General features: G+C 34.5%; 3 protein-coding genes across 3 annotated transcripts; 1 reads left to right on the top strand and 2 right to left on the bottom strand.

The window, feature by feature from the left end:
* The first annotated feature begins 1,495 nt into the window (after window positions 1-1,495).
* LOC145087103 (structural maintenance of chromosomes protein) lies at window positions 1,496-5,816 on the top strand. Its single transcript, XM_079025003.1, has 18 exons — window positions 1,496-1,791; window positions 2,348-2,569; window positions 2,640-2,735; window positions 2,817-2,869; window positions 2,961-3,057; window positions 3,130-3,203; window positions 3,305-3,422; window positions 3,502-3,612; window positions 3,706-3,782; window positions 3,860-3,926; window positions 4,019-4,084; window positions 4,176-4,283; window positions 4,379-4,509; window positions 4,625-4,691; window positions 4,774-4,841; window positions 4,927-5,026; window positions 5,107-5,177; window positions 5,250-5,816. The coding sequence occupies exons 1-18, from the start codon at window positions 1,642-1,644 to the stop codon at window positions 5,626-5,628; spliced, it is 2,055 nt and encodes a 684-aa protein (XP_078881129.1). The 5' UTR covers window positions 1,496-1,641; the 3' UTR covers window positions 5,629-5,816.
* Window positions 5,817-9,194: 3,378 nt separating this feature from the next.
* On the bottom strand, window positions 9,195-12,226 carry LOC145087102 (ATP-dependent RNA helicase). The gene is made up of 2 exons (XM_079025002.1): window positions 9,763-12,226; window positions 9,195-9,508 (listed from the first exon to the last, which is right to left on the bottom strand). Exons 1-2 carry the CDS (start codon window positions 12,015-12,017, stop codon window positions 9,457-9,459), a joined length of 2,307 nt encoding a protein of 768 aa, XP_078881128.1. The 5' UTR covers window positions 12,018-12,226; the 3' UTR covers window positions 9,195-9,456.
* Window positions 12,227-15,546: 3,320 nt separating this feature from the next.
* LOC145087101 (carbon-sulfur lyase) lies at window positions 15,547-16,563 on the bottom strand. The gene is made up of 2 exons (XM_079025000.1): window positions 16,418-16,563; window positions 15,547-16,173 (listed from the first exon to the last, which is right to left on the bottom strand). Exon 2 carries the CDS (start codon window positions 16,124-16,126, stop codon window positions 15,719-15,721), a length of 408 nt encoding a protein of 135 aa, XP_078881126.1. The 5' UTR covers window positions 16,127-16,173; window positions 16,418-16,563; the 3' UTR covers window positions 15,547-15,718.
* Between the last annotated feature and the right edge of the window lie 1,001 nt (window positions 16,564-17,564).

Here is a 17,564-nt window from a genome sequence, read left to right as displayed (position 1 = left end):
ACAGTTTTATGGTTATGGTTTCAGGTACTTCTAGTACAAAAGGGAAGAGCCTAGCTTGATCACAACGCATCCACCCATATTTCCGCACTTTATGATTTTAGGATTGTACTCTGATAACTATTTTTACTTTGACGTACTTCTGAATGGTTGATAAGAAGAAATGATGTTTTGGGTTGAATTAAAAATGAAAAATTTACCTTATGAAGAGTGGGATGTTACACTAACATAACATGCAACCAATCCGAGTCTCTACCGTCAAAACAATATTGTCGAAAAAAGTGTACACCATGGTATCTTCTTGGATATCTTGACAAATCTCCTCCATGATCACAACAAATATGTAAGGGCTAAGCGTCGATCCATGGTAAACATGATTTCCAAAGGGAATGACTATGTTGCCTACTTTAGTATGTACATGTATCTTAAGACTGAAAATACATGTTGCAAATAGATATGCCATAACTCTCATATACCTATCTAGCTTCCAGATTCCTCCATACTGCATCCTTTGGGACACTATCATGTACGTTCTCCAAGTCAATGAACAATATTTGGAGCTCTTTATTTCTTTCTTTATATTTATCCAAAAGGCATCAATGTAGTCATTTTGTCGTGAGTTGTCGACCTCCTATGCATGAAGTCAATTGGTTTTCATATACTGTTGTTTCCTTCCTTACACTACCTTCCATTATTCTCTATCTCTTAGCTTCATGACATAAACTAAGTAGTTTAATACCTATATAGTTGTTGCAACATTATACATCATCTTTGTTCTTATATGTCGATATCACACATTTTGATATTTATTTGTATGGAATCTTGGATGCCTTTAGGATGATGTTAAAAAGATTCGTCAACCACCGTACGCCTTTGTTCGATAGACACAACCACATTATGACAAGGATTTGATATGGACCAACACCTCTGGCTTTACCTATCCTCTTTAATGCCCTTTTCACTTCCTTACTTTTAATCTCCAAGTTGGGACAATCATTGAACAATTGTCAACACCCTTAAATCCCCTCCATATTTCAATCCTTCACCAAGGTAGCCTCATTAAATATAGAATGTAATTAATTATCTCATTTCCTTTACTATCCCCATATTTCACTAGAACTCAACAATTCTCATCCTTAATAAACATCATGTTATTTATGTATGTTTTCAAACTCTTTATGACTTTAGAAAGCTTCAGTCCCTTTCTTTTGTATCCAATCTGTTCTACATCTCTATGTGCCTCTCGTTTGACCTCATTGTATATTTCCTTCGCTCCCTCTTTTTCCGTATCCTCACTACTCAATATAAACTCCTTAAAACAATACTCTTTCTTCTACCCTTTAAGTCATGTCCAATTCATTACATATCGACATGAATGAACTAAAAGTGTAAAGGAAAAAAATCAATAGGTCAAAAGTGAGACAAAATTATAGTTAAGGGACTGAACCTGTAATTTACTGTTTCTCACTCCCCCAATTCAAGTCTTCACCGACGGCCTGGTTGCGTTCCATAGTCGTTGATCACGAAACACAAACTGTCCAAAACAAAAACCCTTCACACCCTAGAAATTGACACTCTACCAGTTCCAATCTCAGCATCTCCCAAACGCTCTGTGGCAGTGAACACGAATCGCCGTCATTAGCAATGTCGTGGTTGAGATCTGCAGTCAACAAGGCCGTGGAGGTCGGGAACAAGAACAACCTTACTCGCACCGTCAAGAATTACGCTGATACGGTGGTCCAACATGCCGGTCAAGCGGTAGCCGAGGGCGCTAAAATCTTCCAAGACCGAATCGTAACGCTCTTCCTTAGCTTCTAAATCTCCCTTTGGTATTTTTAGCAATTTTTCGGTTTTTAATATCTTTGCATTTTAAGAACTGGCAATCGGAGTGTTTGTTTGCCGAATTGGTATAGACTTATTGTCATCTTGCTGCTGAAATAAGTTAAATTTTGGATAGTCAAAACTGTTCTATTTAAAGCTAATTTGATTAGGTTTCAAATTTGTTTTGTATGCGATTAAGATGGAATCACATTTGGTAAACATCTATCGCATGTCATTGTAGAATCATGCTACAACAAAATGAAATCGTAATCATTTCCACGGACATTTGAAAATACTCTTGGATTAAAGTTTCTTAAGTTGGCTAAAGAGGAAACATGGTTTTCTTTACTGTGTTGGATGCTTTAAGAAAGTGAATAAATTGTAATCAATTATCAATTTGAAAAATGATTGGCTGGACCCATTGAGTTCCATTTGGGCTTAAATAGTGGTATATAAGCCATTAAGCATATAAGGACCTGTTATTCTATAGCTATTTCTTTCAATTTTATGATGAAGCTAAGCATTACAGGGAGCTCGAAGTTTCAAAAGCTTTAAACTGACTGTTAAAAGATTGGAAGAAGCATCGATTTCTGTCAGAGGTCCAGAAAGGATACACTTAATGAGAAGATGGCTTGCTGCTCTGAAAGAAACTGATAAACTATCAGGTGGTTCTTTTGAAGATGATGAGAAGAATCATGAACAAAATCATCATCCTGAAGAACTAAAAGACAATCAGAAAAAGCCATCTCTAGTGAGTAAATTTACCTTTTTTTATACCTTTCCCTCTTGCCACCATAACATTAACACCTTCCAATTTACAGGTTCTGTATTATGACTCTGATATGGTGGGAGATCCAATGAACTTTCGTGATGTTTTTCTCTATAGTCAAGCTTTGGAGGGCATCACAATATCTATGGTAACAACAAATGCTTTCTGTTATATCTATTGACATTTGTTTATCTTTCTCATGAACTAAAATCAAGATTCCAATTCATAGATTCTTGAACCACCAAGTGAGGAAGAGGTTTCTCTACTTCTGGAATTTTTCGGGTGAGATATTACCTATTTTATATTTTATATTTTACATAATCTCTTAGCTTTACCTCAAATTTACAACTTATGCTCATTCTCATGTTTGTAGTTGCTGTCTTACTGGAGGAAAAGAAGTTCATAATGCCATAGTCAGCAGCATTCAAGATTTGGCAAAAGCTTTTTCAAGCTACAAAGATGAAGTTTTGGTACTACATGTATAAAATATCTCCATTTTTTATAAGCTTAAGATTTACATTTTTTCACTTTTTTCCTTGTAGGTCAAACGTGAGGAGTTACTGCAGTTTGCACAAGGTGCAATCACTGGGCTAAAAGTCAATGCTGAGCTTCGAAGGTAATAAGTCAAAATGTGTGTTTTATGATTTATCACATAGTTGCATATATGGTGAGTTATATAATTATATTCCCTTATTGCCCTTCATATGGTATTCACAGAATAGATGCTGAAGCCTCTATACTGAAGGAGAAGCTTGAAGGAATGGAAGCAGGTGGAGAACTTATTGGTGATGGATATGAAACAGCCTCCAAAGAAGCAACCATTGCTACAATAGAGGTGAAGAACCTTGTTTTGTTTTGTTAAAGATTTATAATCTATAATCAAAATCTAATTTTTTTTAATGTTTTATTAGTAGGCTTTGAAGAAGGCTCTAGCTCATATTCGAGTTTGTTCTAAACTAGAAGGCCTTCTATTGAAAAAGAAGTTGCTTTATGGTGGAGAAACTCCTGAAATCCATGATCAAAAAGTACCTTTTTTTAATCATTTGATTCTTATTCTTTTAGAAAGTTATCTTTAAAATGTTTTGCTAAAATTCTTAGTCTTTTTGATTCCAAACAAGGTGGATAAACTGAAAGTGTTAGCTGAGTCTCTTGTTAGCTCCTCCACTAAAGCTGAGAAGCGTATTTCTGATAACAGGTATTTATTTATTTATTTATTTATTTTTATACATTAATATGTTCTTAATTGTGTTGTTTTGATTACAACTTTTGCAGAGTTCAGAAAGAGGAGGCTTTAAATTTCCGTGTGTCTAAAGCTGGTGAAGTTAGTGAATTGGAGAAGGTATTTTTCAGTTGAAAATATTTTCTTCATTTTATATAATATAAATATATTGTTTAATATCTGTTTCTCTCACTATTTTGATTCTGTTGTAGGAGTTAGCTGCTGAGGTGGCAGGTCTTGAGAAACAAAGAAACGATCTTGAAGCTGAATTAAAAAGGGTTTGTATATCTATTTAATATATATAAATGATTTGTTATGGTAATTAAAATTAAAATAAGTAATAAATAATAAGTTTGACTTATGTTTTAGGTCAACATATCATTGGCAGCTGCTAATGGACGACTCCAAAATGTCAGGGAAGAAAGGGATCAATTTTATGAAGCTAATGATCAGCTTGTTGCTCACTTGAAAACAAAGGTGTTTTTTTGTTTTTTTGTTTTTGTTTCCGTTATCATTTTAATCAATTCTACATTTTTTTCCTCTTAAATAAACTTTATTTTCTTATTATATAGGAAGATGAGCTAGTGAAATCCATAGGGTCATGTAAACAAGAAGTCAATGTTTTAAACACTTGGGTCAACTTTTTAGAAGACACATGGGTTCTTCAACGTGCAAATACAGAAACTAAAGAGAAGCAAATCAGGTAAATTTTTTGATTTTCCATCATTGAAAAATGAAAATCTTTATTTATATTTTATAAATATTATTTCTTGAAACATTTTATAATGATGTGTACTTTTTCAATCTAATTTCTCAAGCGATGATTTGGAAAAGCATGAGAGTTATTTTGTGGATTTGGTCACTAAGTTGCTTTCAGCTTATGAGGTATATATATATATTTTTTATTTATTTTTAACAGTTGTGAAATTTATCACTAATATTTATTTTTTATTTTTGTTGTGTTCAGGAAGGATTGAAGCCATCTGTTGATTGTATCGAGAAATATGTCAAAAACTTGAAGAGCTTAAGTGAAGGGTAAATTATAAATTAATAATTATATATATAGTTTTTAAATTTTTTATGATATGATTATTTAATTATTTTAATTTTCTTTTTACAGGTCAAATAAAGATAAACCATCTAATGTGGATAAAGAAGATTCCAAAGTTATTAATCCTCGAAGAAGTCTAGAGGAGGAATACCTGGACTATGAAGCCAAGGTATCGAAAAATAATAATTTGTTTTTTTTTTTAAATAATTAATACGAATTATATATTTCGTGATATTATTTTTATTTCAGATAATTACAACATTTAGTGTGGTGGATAACATGAAAGAACAATTCTATACTCAACAAGGGAAAACTTCAAGGTATAATATTAATAAAGTTCCCAATCCCATTTAAATTGTAATAAGATAATAAGTATATTAATTTTGTTGCAGGATAGAAAATGCAAAAGTTAAGGAAGTTTTTGACAATATTGAAAAGTTGAGGGTGAAATTTGATTCAATTGAGAGACCAAATCTAGAAATGGAGAATCCAGAGGAGATATTAGAAGAAGCTGAAACAAGCACCAAGGAAACTGAAAGTACATTGCCTTCAAAGGAAAAAACTGAACCACAGTCACAGACACAGACGAATGAGAAGGTGAAGGTGAAATCGCCGGGTGGAAAGAGTGATTCCGGAAGTGGTGAGGGGATGGACGCACAGTCGGAATTGGAAAGGTTGGAATCGGAATTCGGGAAGGTGAATCGGGAGTACACGGAGGAAGAGATAGGTGATTGGGAATTTGATGAGCTTGAAAAGGAATTAAGCAAATAGAATGTTTTTAGGTTTACATTAATAATAATAAAAGCATAAAGTTAAAGAAAGATTTGAGTTTGTTTTTGTTTTTGTTTTTGTTTGTATATACATAAGATAACTGGAATTTGGATTTGTTGGAGATTTGGATTACGTTGTTTGCATCTTTTTTCATGTAATTTATGAATGACTAAAGAAGCTTTTGTACAGTGTAACATAGCGTCAGTCATAGCTTATATATGTCATGGTTGATTAATGCTTATAAGTAGATAAAATGTGTAAAGTTTTACATAAATATAAGGGAAAACGATACTCAATAGTAACAAACATTGACAATCGCTCTGTTTATATGTGCACTAAACTATATTTTATTGCTGAGGATAGATCAATCGAGTCCTGTATCCATACTAGAGGTGGCAAAAATTTGACACGACATGAAACCCGACACGAAATAAACAGGTTTGGGTAAGATATTTCAATCCGTTTAAATAAACGGGTTGACACGACACGACACGAAAGTTAAATGGGTAAGGTTAGGGTTGAAAATTTCAACTCGAATATGACTCGAAAATGACCCGTTTATTTATATGCATGTTTTTTGAATTATTTAAATAATCTAGAAAGATACAAAACCAAAACCATAAGCAAAATAAAACCTTCGAATTGAATTGTTTTGTAATGTTGAAATGACTTAACCGTCTAGATCAAGATTTCATTTCAGTTTTTTCATTCTCTCCTAAACTACACAGTCTCTTTCAACACTTTCACATCCTCATGACCTTGTCATCCGCCTCCCCAACTCCCACTCTTTTAATTTTGTCATCTGAACTTGCTATGATTTCATCTATTCTGCCTCCAAACTATTAGTTTTTCCTTTCCGCCTACCCAACTCCTACTTTTTCAACATGCTCAATCTTTTAACCTCACATGACATGACATATTTCAAGGTATAGCCCTAACCCGAAACTCGACATGGAAATAAACGGGTTGACACGAAACGACACGCTAAATAAATGGGTCGGGTTAGGGTCGTGCACTTTCAACCCGTTTAGTGTTTCGACACGACACGAACCCGACACGACACGAACCCGACACGACACGACACGATTGACACCTCTAATCCATACCCATGAAGCTAAGTGAGAGAGGGAGGCCTAATGATTCTACATTTTTGAAACACTCGGTTTCCATTTCGGTTATAGGTGTAACCAACTCACTATTAAAGATATGACAGAAATAAGAAAAATGATAATGACTTAAAAGAATAATATACTTTTCGATTTGTACACACTTGGTCACTGAGTATTTTTTTTGTCCACATTTGCTCCTTCAACTTGTTTAATTATACACATTCAATCCTTATGACCGGCTACTCTTTGCAAACAGCAAAAAATGACTTAATAGGGTAATATATTTTTCTCTTTGTACAAATTTAGTCTTTAATATTTTTTTGCACATTTAACCCTTAAAATTTTTTGTTGCAAAATAAGTCTATTTTTGTACATATTCAGTACTTACGACCAGTTTTTTTAAGTTTTTTCTCATAGTATCCTACGTGGAATAATCATTAATGATGTGTTCATTATTGTTGATGCTTATAACCACCACGTCCTCGGCTGCTTCGTTTGATCTTGATGTAATTTGTTACTATTTCACTTGATAAAAATGGCAAATTGTAGAGAAGAGCAACATACTTTTCTCTTGCTTCCAATATGGACAATGTATTTTATTTTGATCCATAATAACTTGCATATACTATTTTACCCATAATAACAATGTACATGTACGTTTTTACCCATAATAATGTTACTTTATCTTTTACCAATAATGAAAGGGAAAGTGTCACTATAGCACATTTTTGGTCACTAAAGTAATTTTCTTATGCAGTAGATCCCTAAAATATCATTTTACATGTTAAATAGGGGAATTATGGGATTTGATTCCGGTTTCACCGGTTATACTTTTAGTCTATGTGGCTTTTTTTTTTTAAATAAAAAATTAAAACGTGGCTTTTTTATTTTCTCTTAAATATTGAACCCTATATTAAAAATTTCCATGGTCAACGAATTGGTTCATCATTGTTGTGGTCTCTAGGATTCCAGTACGTGTGTTGGACTAAATTCACTGGTGTTGCTTTGTTTAGGGATTTTGCTTCCATTTTTGCTTGAAGTGTGTGTACTTTCCAACGAGTGAATAGGTCACCATTAGTTTGAGATCTCCGGAAAGCCCTAATTCATGTGAGAAATTGAACTGTAATTCATGAGAATTGTGATACTCATCATATCCATTCGTCTACTTCATCCTAAGCTCCATAGTTATCTTCGGTGAAAAAAAAATGTTTCCCATGTTTGCATCTTTGTCTCTGTCTACAAACTACATTCACAAAAAAGGAATGTCAAGTGTGCATCTTTAACTCTGTCTAAGACCTACACCCACAAAAAAAACCCATATCATTTTTTCAATGCGTGGACGGTATTCTTTTAGATGAGGGTGGTTTGGAGTTTCCAGAATAAAGGGAAAGTCAAATAGGAAACAATCCTACAATCGAAAGTAGGACGAGGAACAGTGGGAGTCTACCTGTGGGTTGTCGTGTTCATTGAGAAATCAGAAGAGGAAGAGTTAGAAGGGTGAGGGTTATCAGAGGAAAGAGAGCTACATATACTTATGGTTAGTAAGGGGGAGATGAAGGAAAGAGATCAACCGGAAACATAGAAGTCCCCTTATGGATTGAGCCACCAACGATCGAGATAGGAAGGGCTAGCAGCTCACAAAGAAGAGAGGATGAGATGTAAAAGAATGGGTGTACGGTGGGTCGTTGAAGGACCAAATATATAATTTTATTAGAAGTGTAAAGATGACGTGGAATATCTTTCTCTCAAAAAGTAATTATTAATGACACTTACTCAAAACAGTCGGCAAACCTTTTAAAATTGGGAAAAATGGCTTCATTAACAGGTCAAATACGACTTTAGTGTGCTATTGTGCAAGAAAATTTACTTTAGTGATCAAATTGGACAATTGACGAAACTTTAATGTGTTATAGTGTCATTTTCCCATAATGATAACATACTTACATTTCACTACCAATATGAGTAACTTATTTTGTTTCTTACATATGGCTATTATTGATAAAGAAATGTAAGTGTGTTGCAATTATGGGTTACTTATTGCTATTATTGGTAATATATATATATATATATATATATATATATATATATATATATATGCTATTATAGATTTATGGGTAAAGAAATGTAGATAGATTGCCATCATCTGACACAAATAAAGTACGTTGTCAACATTGATAAGCGTAAAACACATTTCTTTCTAGCAATCTGCTCCATTAAAAATAGAATGCAACTTAAATTAACTAATTCAGATAAATGGATCAAATATCACCACTTCTAAATATTGCTGCAAATATGAATTGCATTGTCAAGGAGCCAAAATATCATATTCAAGAACTGCATTTCATTCGTTATATTTTTAGAGCAAACTATAACAAAAAGCAAAGCAACATGTTTACATGTTTTTCCTGATCAATTTAACTTTTAAATTACCATTTAGTGTAAAAAATTGCAATGCTATACCCCTTCAAGATTTGTAATTGCTTTCATAGCACAAAGTATTCTTGATAACTTTTCGCATTTTGGGGTGTTACAAACAAATATCTAAATCTACCAAAATTTAACCAGAATAACTATTAAATTGTAAACATCACATCATATCTCATTTTAACACTAAGCCCATTCCAATAACTAATTTCACAATAACTAATACTACAATAAAAATAAAAAATAAAGTTTTAGAACTTATATGAATCATCACCTCACTTCTTTTGTCCATATCTTATACAGTTACCTTCTCTATAGACCCTGAATTTTCTTTTTCTTGCCTTTTCCTGCACCAAAATCACACAAGTTACAAATTAAACCAAAAGAAAAAGCAATCATGTTAACAAAAAACAGTAAGTTACACTTTTGGTCCCTGGGTATAGCTGATTTTTTCAATTTTGGTCCCAAACTATAGTCAAGAAACTAGAAACCGGGACTAAAAAGAGGACGAATATTGCAAAAGAAAACTTTCCGATACCAAACTTTAGTAAATCAACAAAACCCAGGGACTAAAAACGTAATTTACTCCAAAACAACTTACTTCTCTTGCATCTTAACCATAGATCTCGGCCTCTGATACCCCTCCTCCCTATCCTCCCCTTTCTTCCCTTGATTCCTTGATTCCGGTTTCCAATCCGCCTTAATCAGCGATTCCCCCAACAACTCCGCAATATCCGATGCCATTCCTTCCGCCTTCTTCACATACGGAAAACTCTCCTCCTTAAAATGATTCGATAACCACAAATACATTGACACAACTTGATGCTTACTTTCCAAATCCAACAACTCCATATCATTTCTAGCAGAAAATTTAGGAACCCCCATAGCCAAACTCACAGGAACATTCATAGAATATGACTGAGCAAATCTTAACAAATGATACATTGCTTTCGGGTCCCGTATATTCACAGGGGCAAAACAGAAATTAAACCGATCTTCCAAAGATAACCCTTCAACTTTCTCCAACATGTTAGCAACTTTCTTTATATGATCATGTTTACATAAAAAGTAACACCCATCTAATCGACAATTCTCACTGAATTTTTGTAAAAGTTGTGAAAAGGTGATGTCAGCAATTTGACCCGCGAATAATTCGACTTGTTCGAAAAACGGGAAGAGGCCTACTTTGGTAATTTCATCGAATTCTTTTTGTAAACATTCGATTAAGTAATCTAAATCATCTAAATGTAGAGTTGTTGTAAGTCCATCTGGATATATACTTCCTCTTCGACCCGCCCGCCCGGCTATTTGTTTCACTTGTGAAGGTGGGACCGGGACGATTTTGTCCCCGTTGTATTTTGAAAGAGAGTAGAAAACGATTCTTCTTATGTTTAAATTTAACCCCATTCCAACTGCATCACTTGCTACTAATATATCATACTCATTACCTTGTTCATTGAAAAGATTAGCTTGATGTCTACGTGTCTCTGGTGGCAATGCTCCGTAAATAACACAACATTTATGGGTTGTATGTTTTTCGATTGCTAATTTCACTTCGAAAATCTCGCGTCTTGAAAATGCAACTACACAATCACCTGAACGAACGTTTTTTATGTCGCCTAATAAGGTTTTGGCTTCAACTACTAAAGGTTTGAATCTTTCATAATGGTTTTCGATTAATTCGTCTCCTGTTTCTTTACAGATTTTTCTTACAATTGATAGAACACTTGGGTCTCCACATAGATGGATTTCATCAGCTTGTAGACCTAATAAAGCGCGTGTCCATGCGTATCCTCTGTATAAATCTGACATCATTTGGATTTCATCTATCACTGCTACTTCGTATAGTTCTTCTGTGGACACCATTTCTACAGTGCAAGCAGTGTGATTTCCAAATGGGACATACTTCTTTTCTTGACCTGTGAGGAGGCTACAGTAGACACCTAGAGAGTTTACTTTATCGAAAACTTCCATGGCTAGAAGGCGAAGTGGGCTACAATAGATACCCTTTTTTGCTTCCATGAATCTTTGTAATGCGTTGTAGGTTTTACCACTGTTGGTTGGGCCACAATGGTAGATGATTTTGCGTTTGATGGCTCTAGCGAATGGGAACCAGGTTTCGGGTTTTGTTAAGTCTGCAGAGGCAATCATGCTTCTGAACTTTTTGATTTCATCTGGATGCTGTTCTAGAGCGTATTCAACGAAGATTGGGAAAAGAAATTTGTCGGATTCAGTACCAGGGCCCAGAGATAACAAGTGATCGACGATATCACGATCACATTTCTTGAAGAAAAAGTTTCGGAATTGATGAGCTGCTGTTGGGAAAAAGGATGCACCGACGTAGATAGCTAGAGCTTGGTTTGAAGCCCAACCAGATCTTGCAAAGCAGCGGAAGATTTCTGAAAGTTCCTCGCATTCTTCTAGCCCTAATTTTATCGAAATGGGGGCATCACGAAGCCGACGGTAAATTTCTTCAGGATCGAGAGCTGAAACATGTTTAGATCCCTCGTTTGTTGACGGAGATACTTGATCTTTGATTTTGTTGTCGTCACCATGTTCTGATGCAATAGGCTCTGTAGATTGTAAACTAGAACTAGAATTTCCAGTTTCATTGGATGTACAATACAATCTCTTGTTGGAATTAAGAACCCTAAAATCTAAACCGGAAGAGGAAGAGGAACATTTATTGAGCTGGGTTCTTTCGGGGTTAGTGAAACCAACCGATTGGTGCATTTGCGTCGATGGATTATGAAATTCATTGCAAGATAAAGTAAACCGATTAGAAGATGAGATATATCTGACCTTAAATTGGGAAGAACAAATGCGGAGAAGGCGTGTTGCAGGATTTCTTGCCATTGCGATTAAAGAGCAATAGCATTACATAATATGCACAACCGAAGAATGAAGATAGATACTAAGATACAGAATATACGAAGGTAATGAGAAATCAAAATTGTGGTGAATTGAGAAAGAGGTGAAATGGAGGGAAAGAAATGGTTACTACTAGAACCCTAGAAGGATGAAAATGGGTCGGTTAACTAAAACCCTAATGCAACCACAACCGTTGGCGTATCGGCAATAGTGGTGATGTGATGACTTTTAAGGGGATAATATGACCTCAGGACAATGAACTTTTGTGATTTGTCCGACTTGACTAATTATGTTTTTTTCTTGCTCATAAGGTCATCTAATTTTTACTTTAAATGTCAATTTGGTCATTATCGTTAGTTTTTAACCATTCATTCGTTAACTAGTTATCAAAATTACACGAATGGCCCCTAAGGTTTAAATTTCTTTTGTAATTGGTCGTTATCAGCCATGTTTTAAATCACTCGACTAAAACTACCACAATCCTGAAACTCTAGGGACCAAAGTGTAACATTAGGGCTTTTAAGACCCCATTTCTTTTGTTTGATCGGGTATACAACAGATGAATGAAAGCAGTGGCAAGTCGATCGGAAGGAACACGAAGCAGTCGTTGAGGCAAAAATGAAATCGAAGGAGAATCTGATTTGGGGTTTTGACGGTGGTTGGCGATTCGCGAGGGGAAGGAAAGAAAGGCTCGCAAGCGGCTAGTCCCGTAGGTCATGGGTCGATTGATAGCAACGAGGGAGATCGTCTCCAGGTTTTACGAGCCTACGCAACGAAGTGAAAGGAGCAGCGGGGCTGCGCTCTTGCTTCTCCGTCAGTAGGGTGCGAAGAGGAGGGTCAGGTGAGACCAAAGAGAAGGAAAGGGGAAAGCTGCGAAGCCTTCCTCGTCTCTTCCGGCTACGAGGTGTGAGCCACGGCTTTGCAAGCAGTGGTGGCAGCAAGGCGAGACTTTTGGGGCATTGGGTTGATGGGAACAACATAGAAGGGAGCGAGGGGCAAAGGATTTCTGGTCTTTGACCGTTCGCAAGGGAGAACGAAGGCAGAATCATAAGGAGCTTTTTGATGGGGCAAGGCAAGTTGCGATATTTCAGGTGGGGACGGTTTGGCAGCAAGGATCGATGGAAGGAAGAAAAGGTTCGAAGATAGATACTAAAACTACCACAATCCCCACCTAAAACTACTACAATACTAAAAACTACTACATCAATTTATTTATTTTTTTTTGCCTATTATTTGGTTTGGTGCTTATGAAATCCAATGGTATGCTTCGAGTTTCAACCAGATTTAATGGGGAGAATAATAACAATATTACACTTTGGTCCCTAGAGTTTCAGGATTGTAGTAGTTTTAGTCGAGTGATTTAAAACATGGCTAATAACGACCAATTACGAAAGCAATTTAAACCATATGGGCCATTCGTGTAATTTTGATAACTAGTTAACGGAGGAATGGTTAAAAACTAACAATAATGACCAAATTGACATGTAAAGTAAAAGTTAGATGACCTTATGAGCAAGAAAAAAACATAATTGGTTAAGTCGGACAAATCACAAAAGTTCATTGTGCTACAGTGACATTATCCCTTTCTAAAATTGAAACTATACATTTTTTTTAAGGATTAAAATTTGTTAATGTTTTTAAGTTTAATTGAATTTAGTTTTATTATGCATTTAATAAAAGATTACATAGATAATAGATTCTTATGAGTTTCTTGAGCCCTTCAATTTTTGTTTCTGGTTATTTGTATTCCTTCTATTGTTTTATTTGGCTATGTTTTGGATATTTTGATGAAATAATCGGAGAAATTAGTGGATCTATATTATAATGGTATTTTTCCAAGTGAGAAACTTGAAACAAATTACAAAAAGTAGTTTAACATTATGGAGTTATACCAATCAGACCAAGTAATGTAATTGAACTTAGAACTATTTCTAATCCAATTGAAAGTATTAGTGTTGATACCATTCATCGTGAGCATAACAGCCCGTCTTTCATTACTGAAGACAATAGAATTACGTGATTTTCAAATCGATCGTAAGGCTTTGTAAGCTAAGGACAACCTTAACTTCAGAATCATTTTACTACCATCATTCGAATATAACAAATCCGTTAGCTCACTACAAGAACTAGGTTGTCTTGGAAGATCGAGGACAACGACACCAACCACTTCCAGATCATCAAGGCAAAGTGACATGAAAAGAAAATGTGATTGATGCATTCCTCCACAACTCGACAAAAGGGACAAAAAGTGGATGAGACTGTGATACCACGTATAATCAGATTCGAAAAAATAGAGATCGTGTTCTTGAAAGTATGTCAAACAAAACATGTAGTTTTGATCGAGAACACCCCACTACCATCATAAATCCCTCTCCACCTCTCTCAACCTACCGCACAAATGGAAGCATTCAAGCTATTGACCAGGGCCGACAACCAGTTAGATTCATGACCTCTTTTTGGTCGTCCCGCCCACTCTCAACTACATTGATCCACTAAATCAACCCATATCTTGTATAATTCACGTGCATTGTTGTTGGTTTTTAAGTGACAAGTACTTCTCCTAAATTGATCTCACATGAAATATAAATAATACCAAATGAGTTTAACCTAGTGATATCTAATGTTGCATGATATCTAGGGTTGTAAACGAACTTAACGTTCAATGAATTATTCATGAACCGTTCGACGGGAAGTTCATTTATGTTTGTTTATTTAATAAATGAACGAACATGAATACGAATTCTCGTTCGTTTAGTTAAACGAACGAACATGAACAATTGTCTTGTTCGTTTAATTATGTTCGTGAACGTTCGTTTATGTTCGTTTACGTTTGTTTATGTTCGTTCATATAAGTTCATTTTATCTTCATATATGTTTAATTGTGTTTTATATTACTATATTATATGTCCATTTATGTTAATATATGTTTGTTTATCTTTGTTCGTTTATGTTCGTTTATCATGTTCACGAACATAAATGAGCGAACATGAACAATGTAATTTGTTAAACAAACGAACATAAATAAGAAAACTCATTCGTTTAACCGTTCATGTTCATTCATTTGTTCGGTTAACTTAAATGAACGAACATGAATAAGCCTCGTTCGTATTCATTCAGGCCGTTTACATGGTATCCCTCAATCAAATGGTTGTGATAAAAAAAAAGAGATATAAATAGATAGAATCAATACCCGATATGTTTAAGGTACAATACAAAGAACTCTAGATTTATATATATTGAAATTTAATTATCCTTTATACATATCCAAAATTACGAGTATCCAATTTAAAACAGCTTCTATTATACTTTTGTAGTTAACAAAAAAAAAAAAAAAAAAAAAAAACAATTTACACAAAAACGTATTATGATATTATCATTATTCTTGTTCCATTGTTTTCTTAATGCATTTGATATTCGATGATGTCTATTGTTTCCAAGCATAAACATCACATGAAACCTTAATGTATTTCCATTTAATATATCAAAAACATAATAGTTTTTGGTAATAAAATAGTTTTGATAGGGAACACATGCAATCAAAATTAATACATTCAAAGTTAAGCATAAGAGATTTTAACAACATTCATCGAGTGATTAACATGATAACACATTGTGCTTGATCCATATGCATCAACCACAACTCATATTTCAAAAAGATACCAATTAAGTCTCTTTAGATTTCAATCTTACTCCTTAGAACACGAAGAAATGCCAGTTGACTTGTGTGAATTCTCCCAATTAAGTCCATCAAAAAGCTTAATCTCCACATGAATTAGGGTTCCAGGATCAACACACTTGTATGTTATCGCTATTCCATCTGGGTTTGATCTTGGCCTATAAAACGAAGTTATGCCACACACTTTACAAAACATGTGTTTTGCTGTGTGTGTCCCAAAAGTGTATGTCGTAAGAAACTTGTCAGAGTCCCCCAAAAGCTCAAATCTTTCAGAAGGAACAATGAAGTGAGTGTTTCCTCTCATGGCGCAATCGGAGCAGTTGCACTGCCACGCTACAACAGTCGCCGGAGATTGAACTCTCCATCTCACATTTCTACAGTGGCATCCACCATTGTGTGTCACCATCTCCGGATTCATCTTGTTGCAGGTTCTATCTCTGTTCTATACTATTTAGGCGATTTAATCTGCAATTATAGAGAAGAATAGGTAAGAAGATAGTCGTTTACAGATCATCAATCAAGATATGAGCTGCGATTGGTGATTGTTGCTCAATTAGGGTTTCGATTCTGATGCCCTTTGTATCAACTGAAACCCTTATTGTGAATACTTGTAGAAAGATAAAAAGGAATTTCGGTGTTCAATATGTAGTGATTATTCTTCAAAATAGATCGATGCAAAACTGGAAGTGAAGGTTTAAAAGAAAGTTACCAGATTTTCTTCTAGCAGACAAATCCCAAAGAGACGTGTTCAATATTGACCAGATTGAGGTGGCATGTCTTGGATGTCTTAAACAATTAAAATCAAAAGTATTAACAAAATTCCATTTTTGAGCAAAATATTATTAAAGGCTTTGTTGGTTTTTTGGGTTGATTATTAAAATACCACATGTTTTTGTTCTATGTTGAAAAATGATTAAATTTTTATAAGTTTAATGAAATGGTATTTTTATTTCCAAATGATACCATTTTGGAGTAAAGAGGTATATGAAATGTAATTATTTTATTTTGCATCAGAAATATAGGAATAATAATTCTTTCTCCTCGCTCATTAGCATATATATATATATATATATATATATATATATATATATATATATATATATATATATATATATATATATATATATATATATATATACTAGCCGTTTACCCGCGCCAAGCGACGGGTGAAAATAGTTTTTTCAGAAATTAGTTTTTAGAGATTATTAGTTCTTTTGCACAAATAGTTGGATGTTTTACGTTGTTAACAATGTACAAATGTTCAAAACATGTGTGGTTACTAATATGTGACAAAGAAGATGAGCGAAAAAGGGGGAAACAAAAAACACAAATCATATAAAAAATAGGGAAAATAGTCAAAACTTAGGATTTGTTGATTGGAGATCAAAAAGATTAACGTACCTGTTTTCTTAGGGTTCAAAATCTCCCAATTGTAACAACACTTCGCTGGGATGGCAGAGATACATACAATATGTAGGGGAATTAAATAGTGAGAAATCGTGAATGCAAGTTGAATACCAATGGGGGAGAAGGTAGAAAAGATGGACATTGTTGTCGTTTGGTAGTAGCTGCTGGAGAAACATTAATTCCAGATTAACCGATGGAGTTAGAGAGAATAGAAGGAGGCGGTGGTGAATGGTGGTGAGATAAAGTGCGATAGTGGTTGAGGTGGTAATTAGAATTGGGTGAAGATGGTGGATAACGGTTGAAATAGGTGGCTAGAATCGATTAGGGTTTCACAAATAAAGGATGATGGGAAGCTTTGGTATTTTATAACCTCGATCGGCTGAAATATAGGGAAGGCATGAATTATTCAACTTAGGGATTACAGGGGACTTGGTCAAAATCCCGGTAGA

Source organism: Lactuca serriola, chromosome 2 (genome assembly GCF_051521515.1).
Source record: "Lactuca serriola cultivar US96UC23 chromosome 2, Lser_US96UC23_V15, whole genome shotgun sequence".
Taxonomy (NCBI): Eukaryota; Viridiplantae; Streptophyta; class Magnoliopsida; order Asterales; family Asteraceae; genus Lactuca; species Lactuca serriola.
The sequence above is the reverse complement of the archived record's forward strand: the minus strand, read 5'-3'. Positions and strand labels throughout refer to the sequence as shown.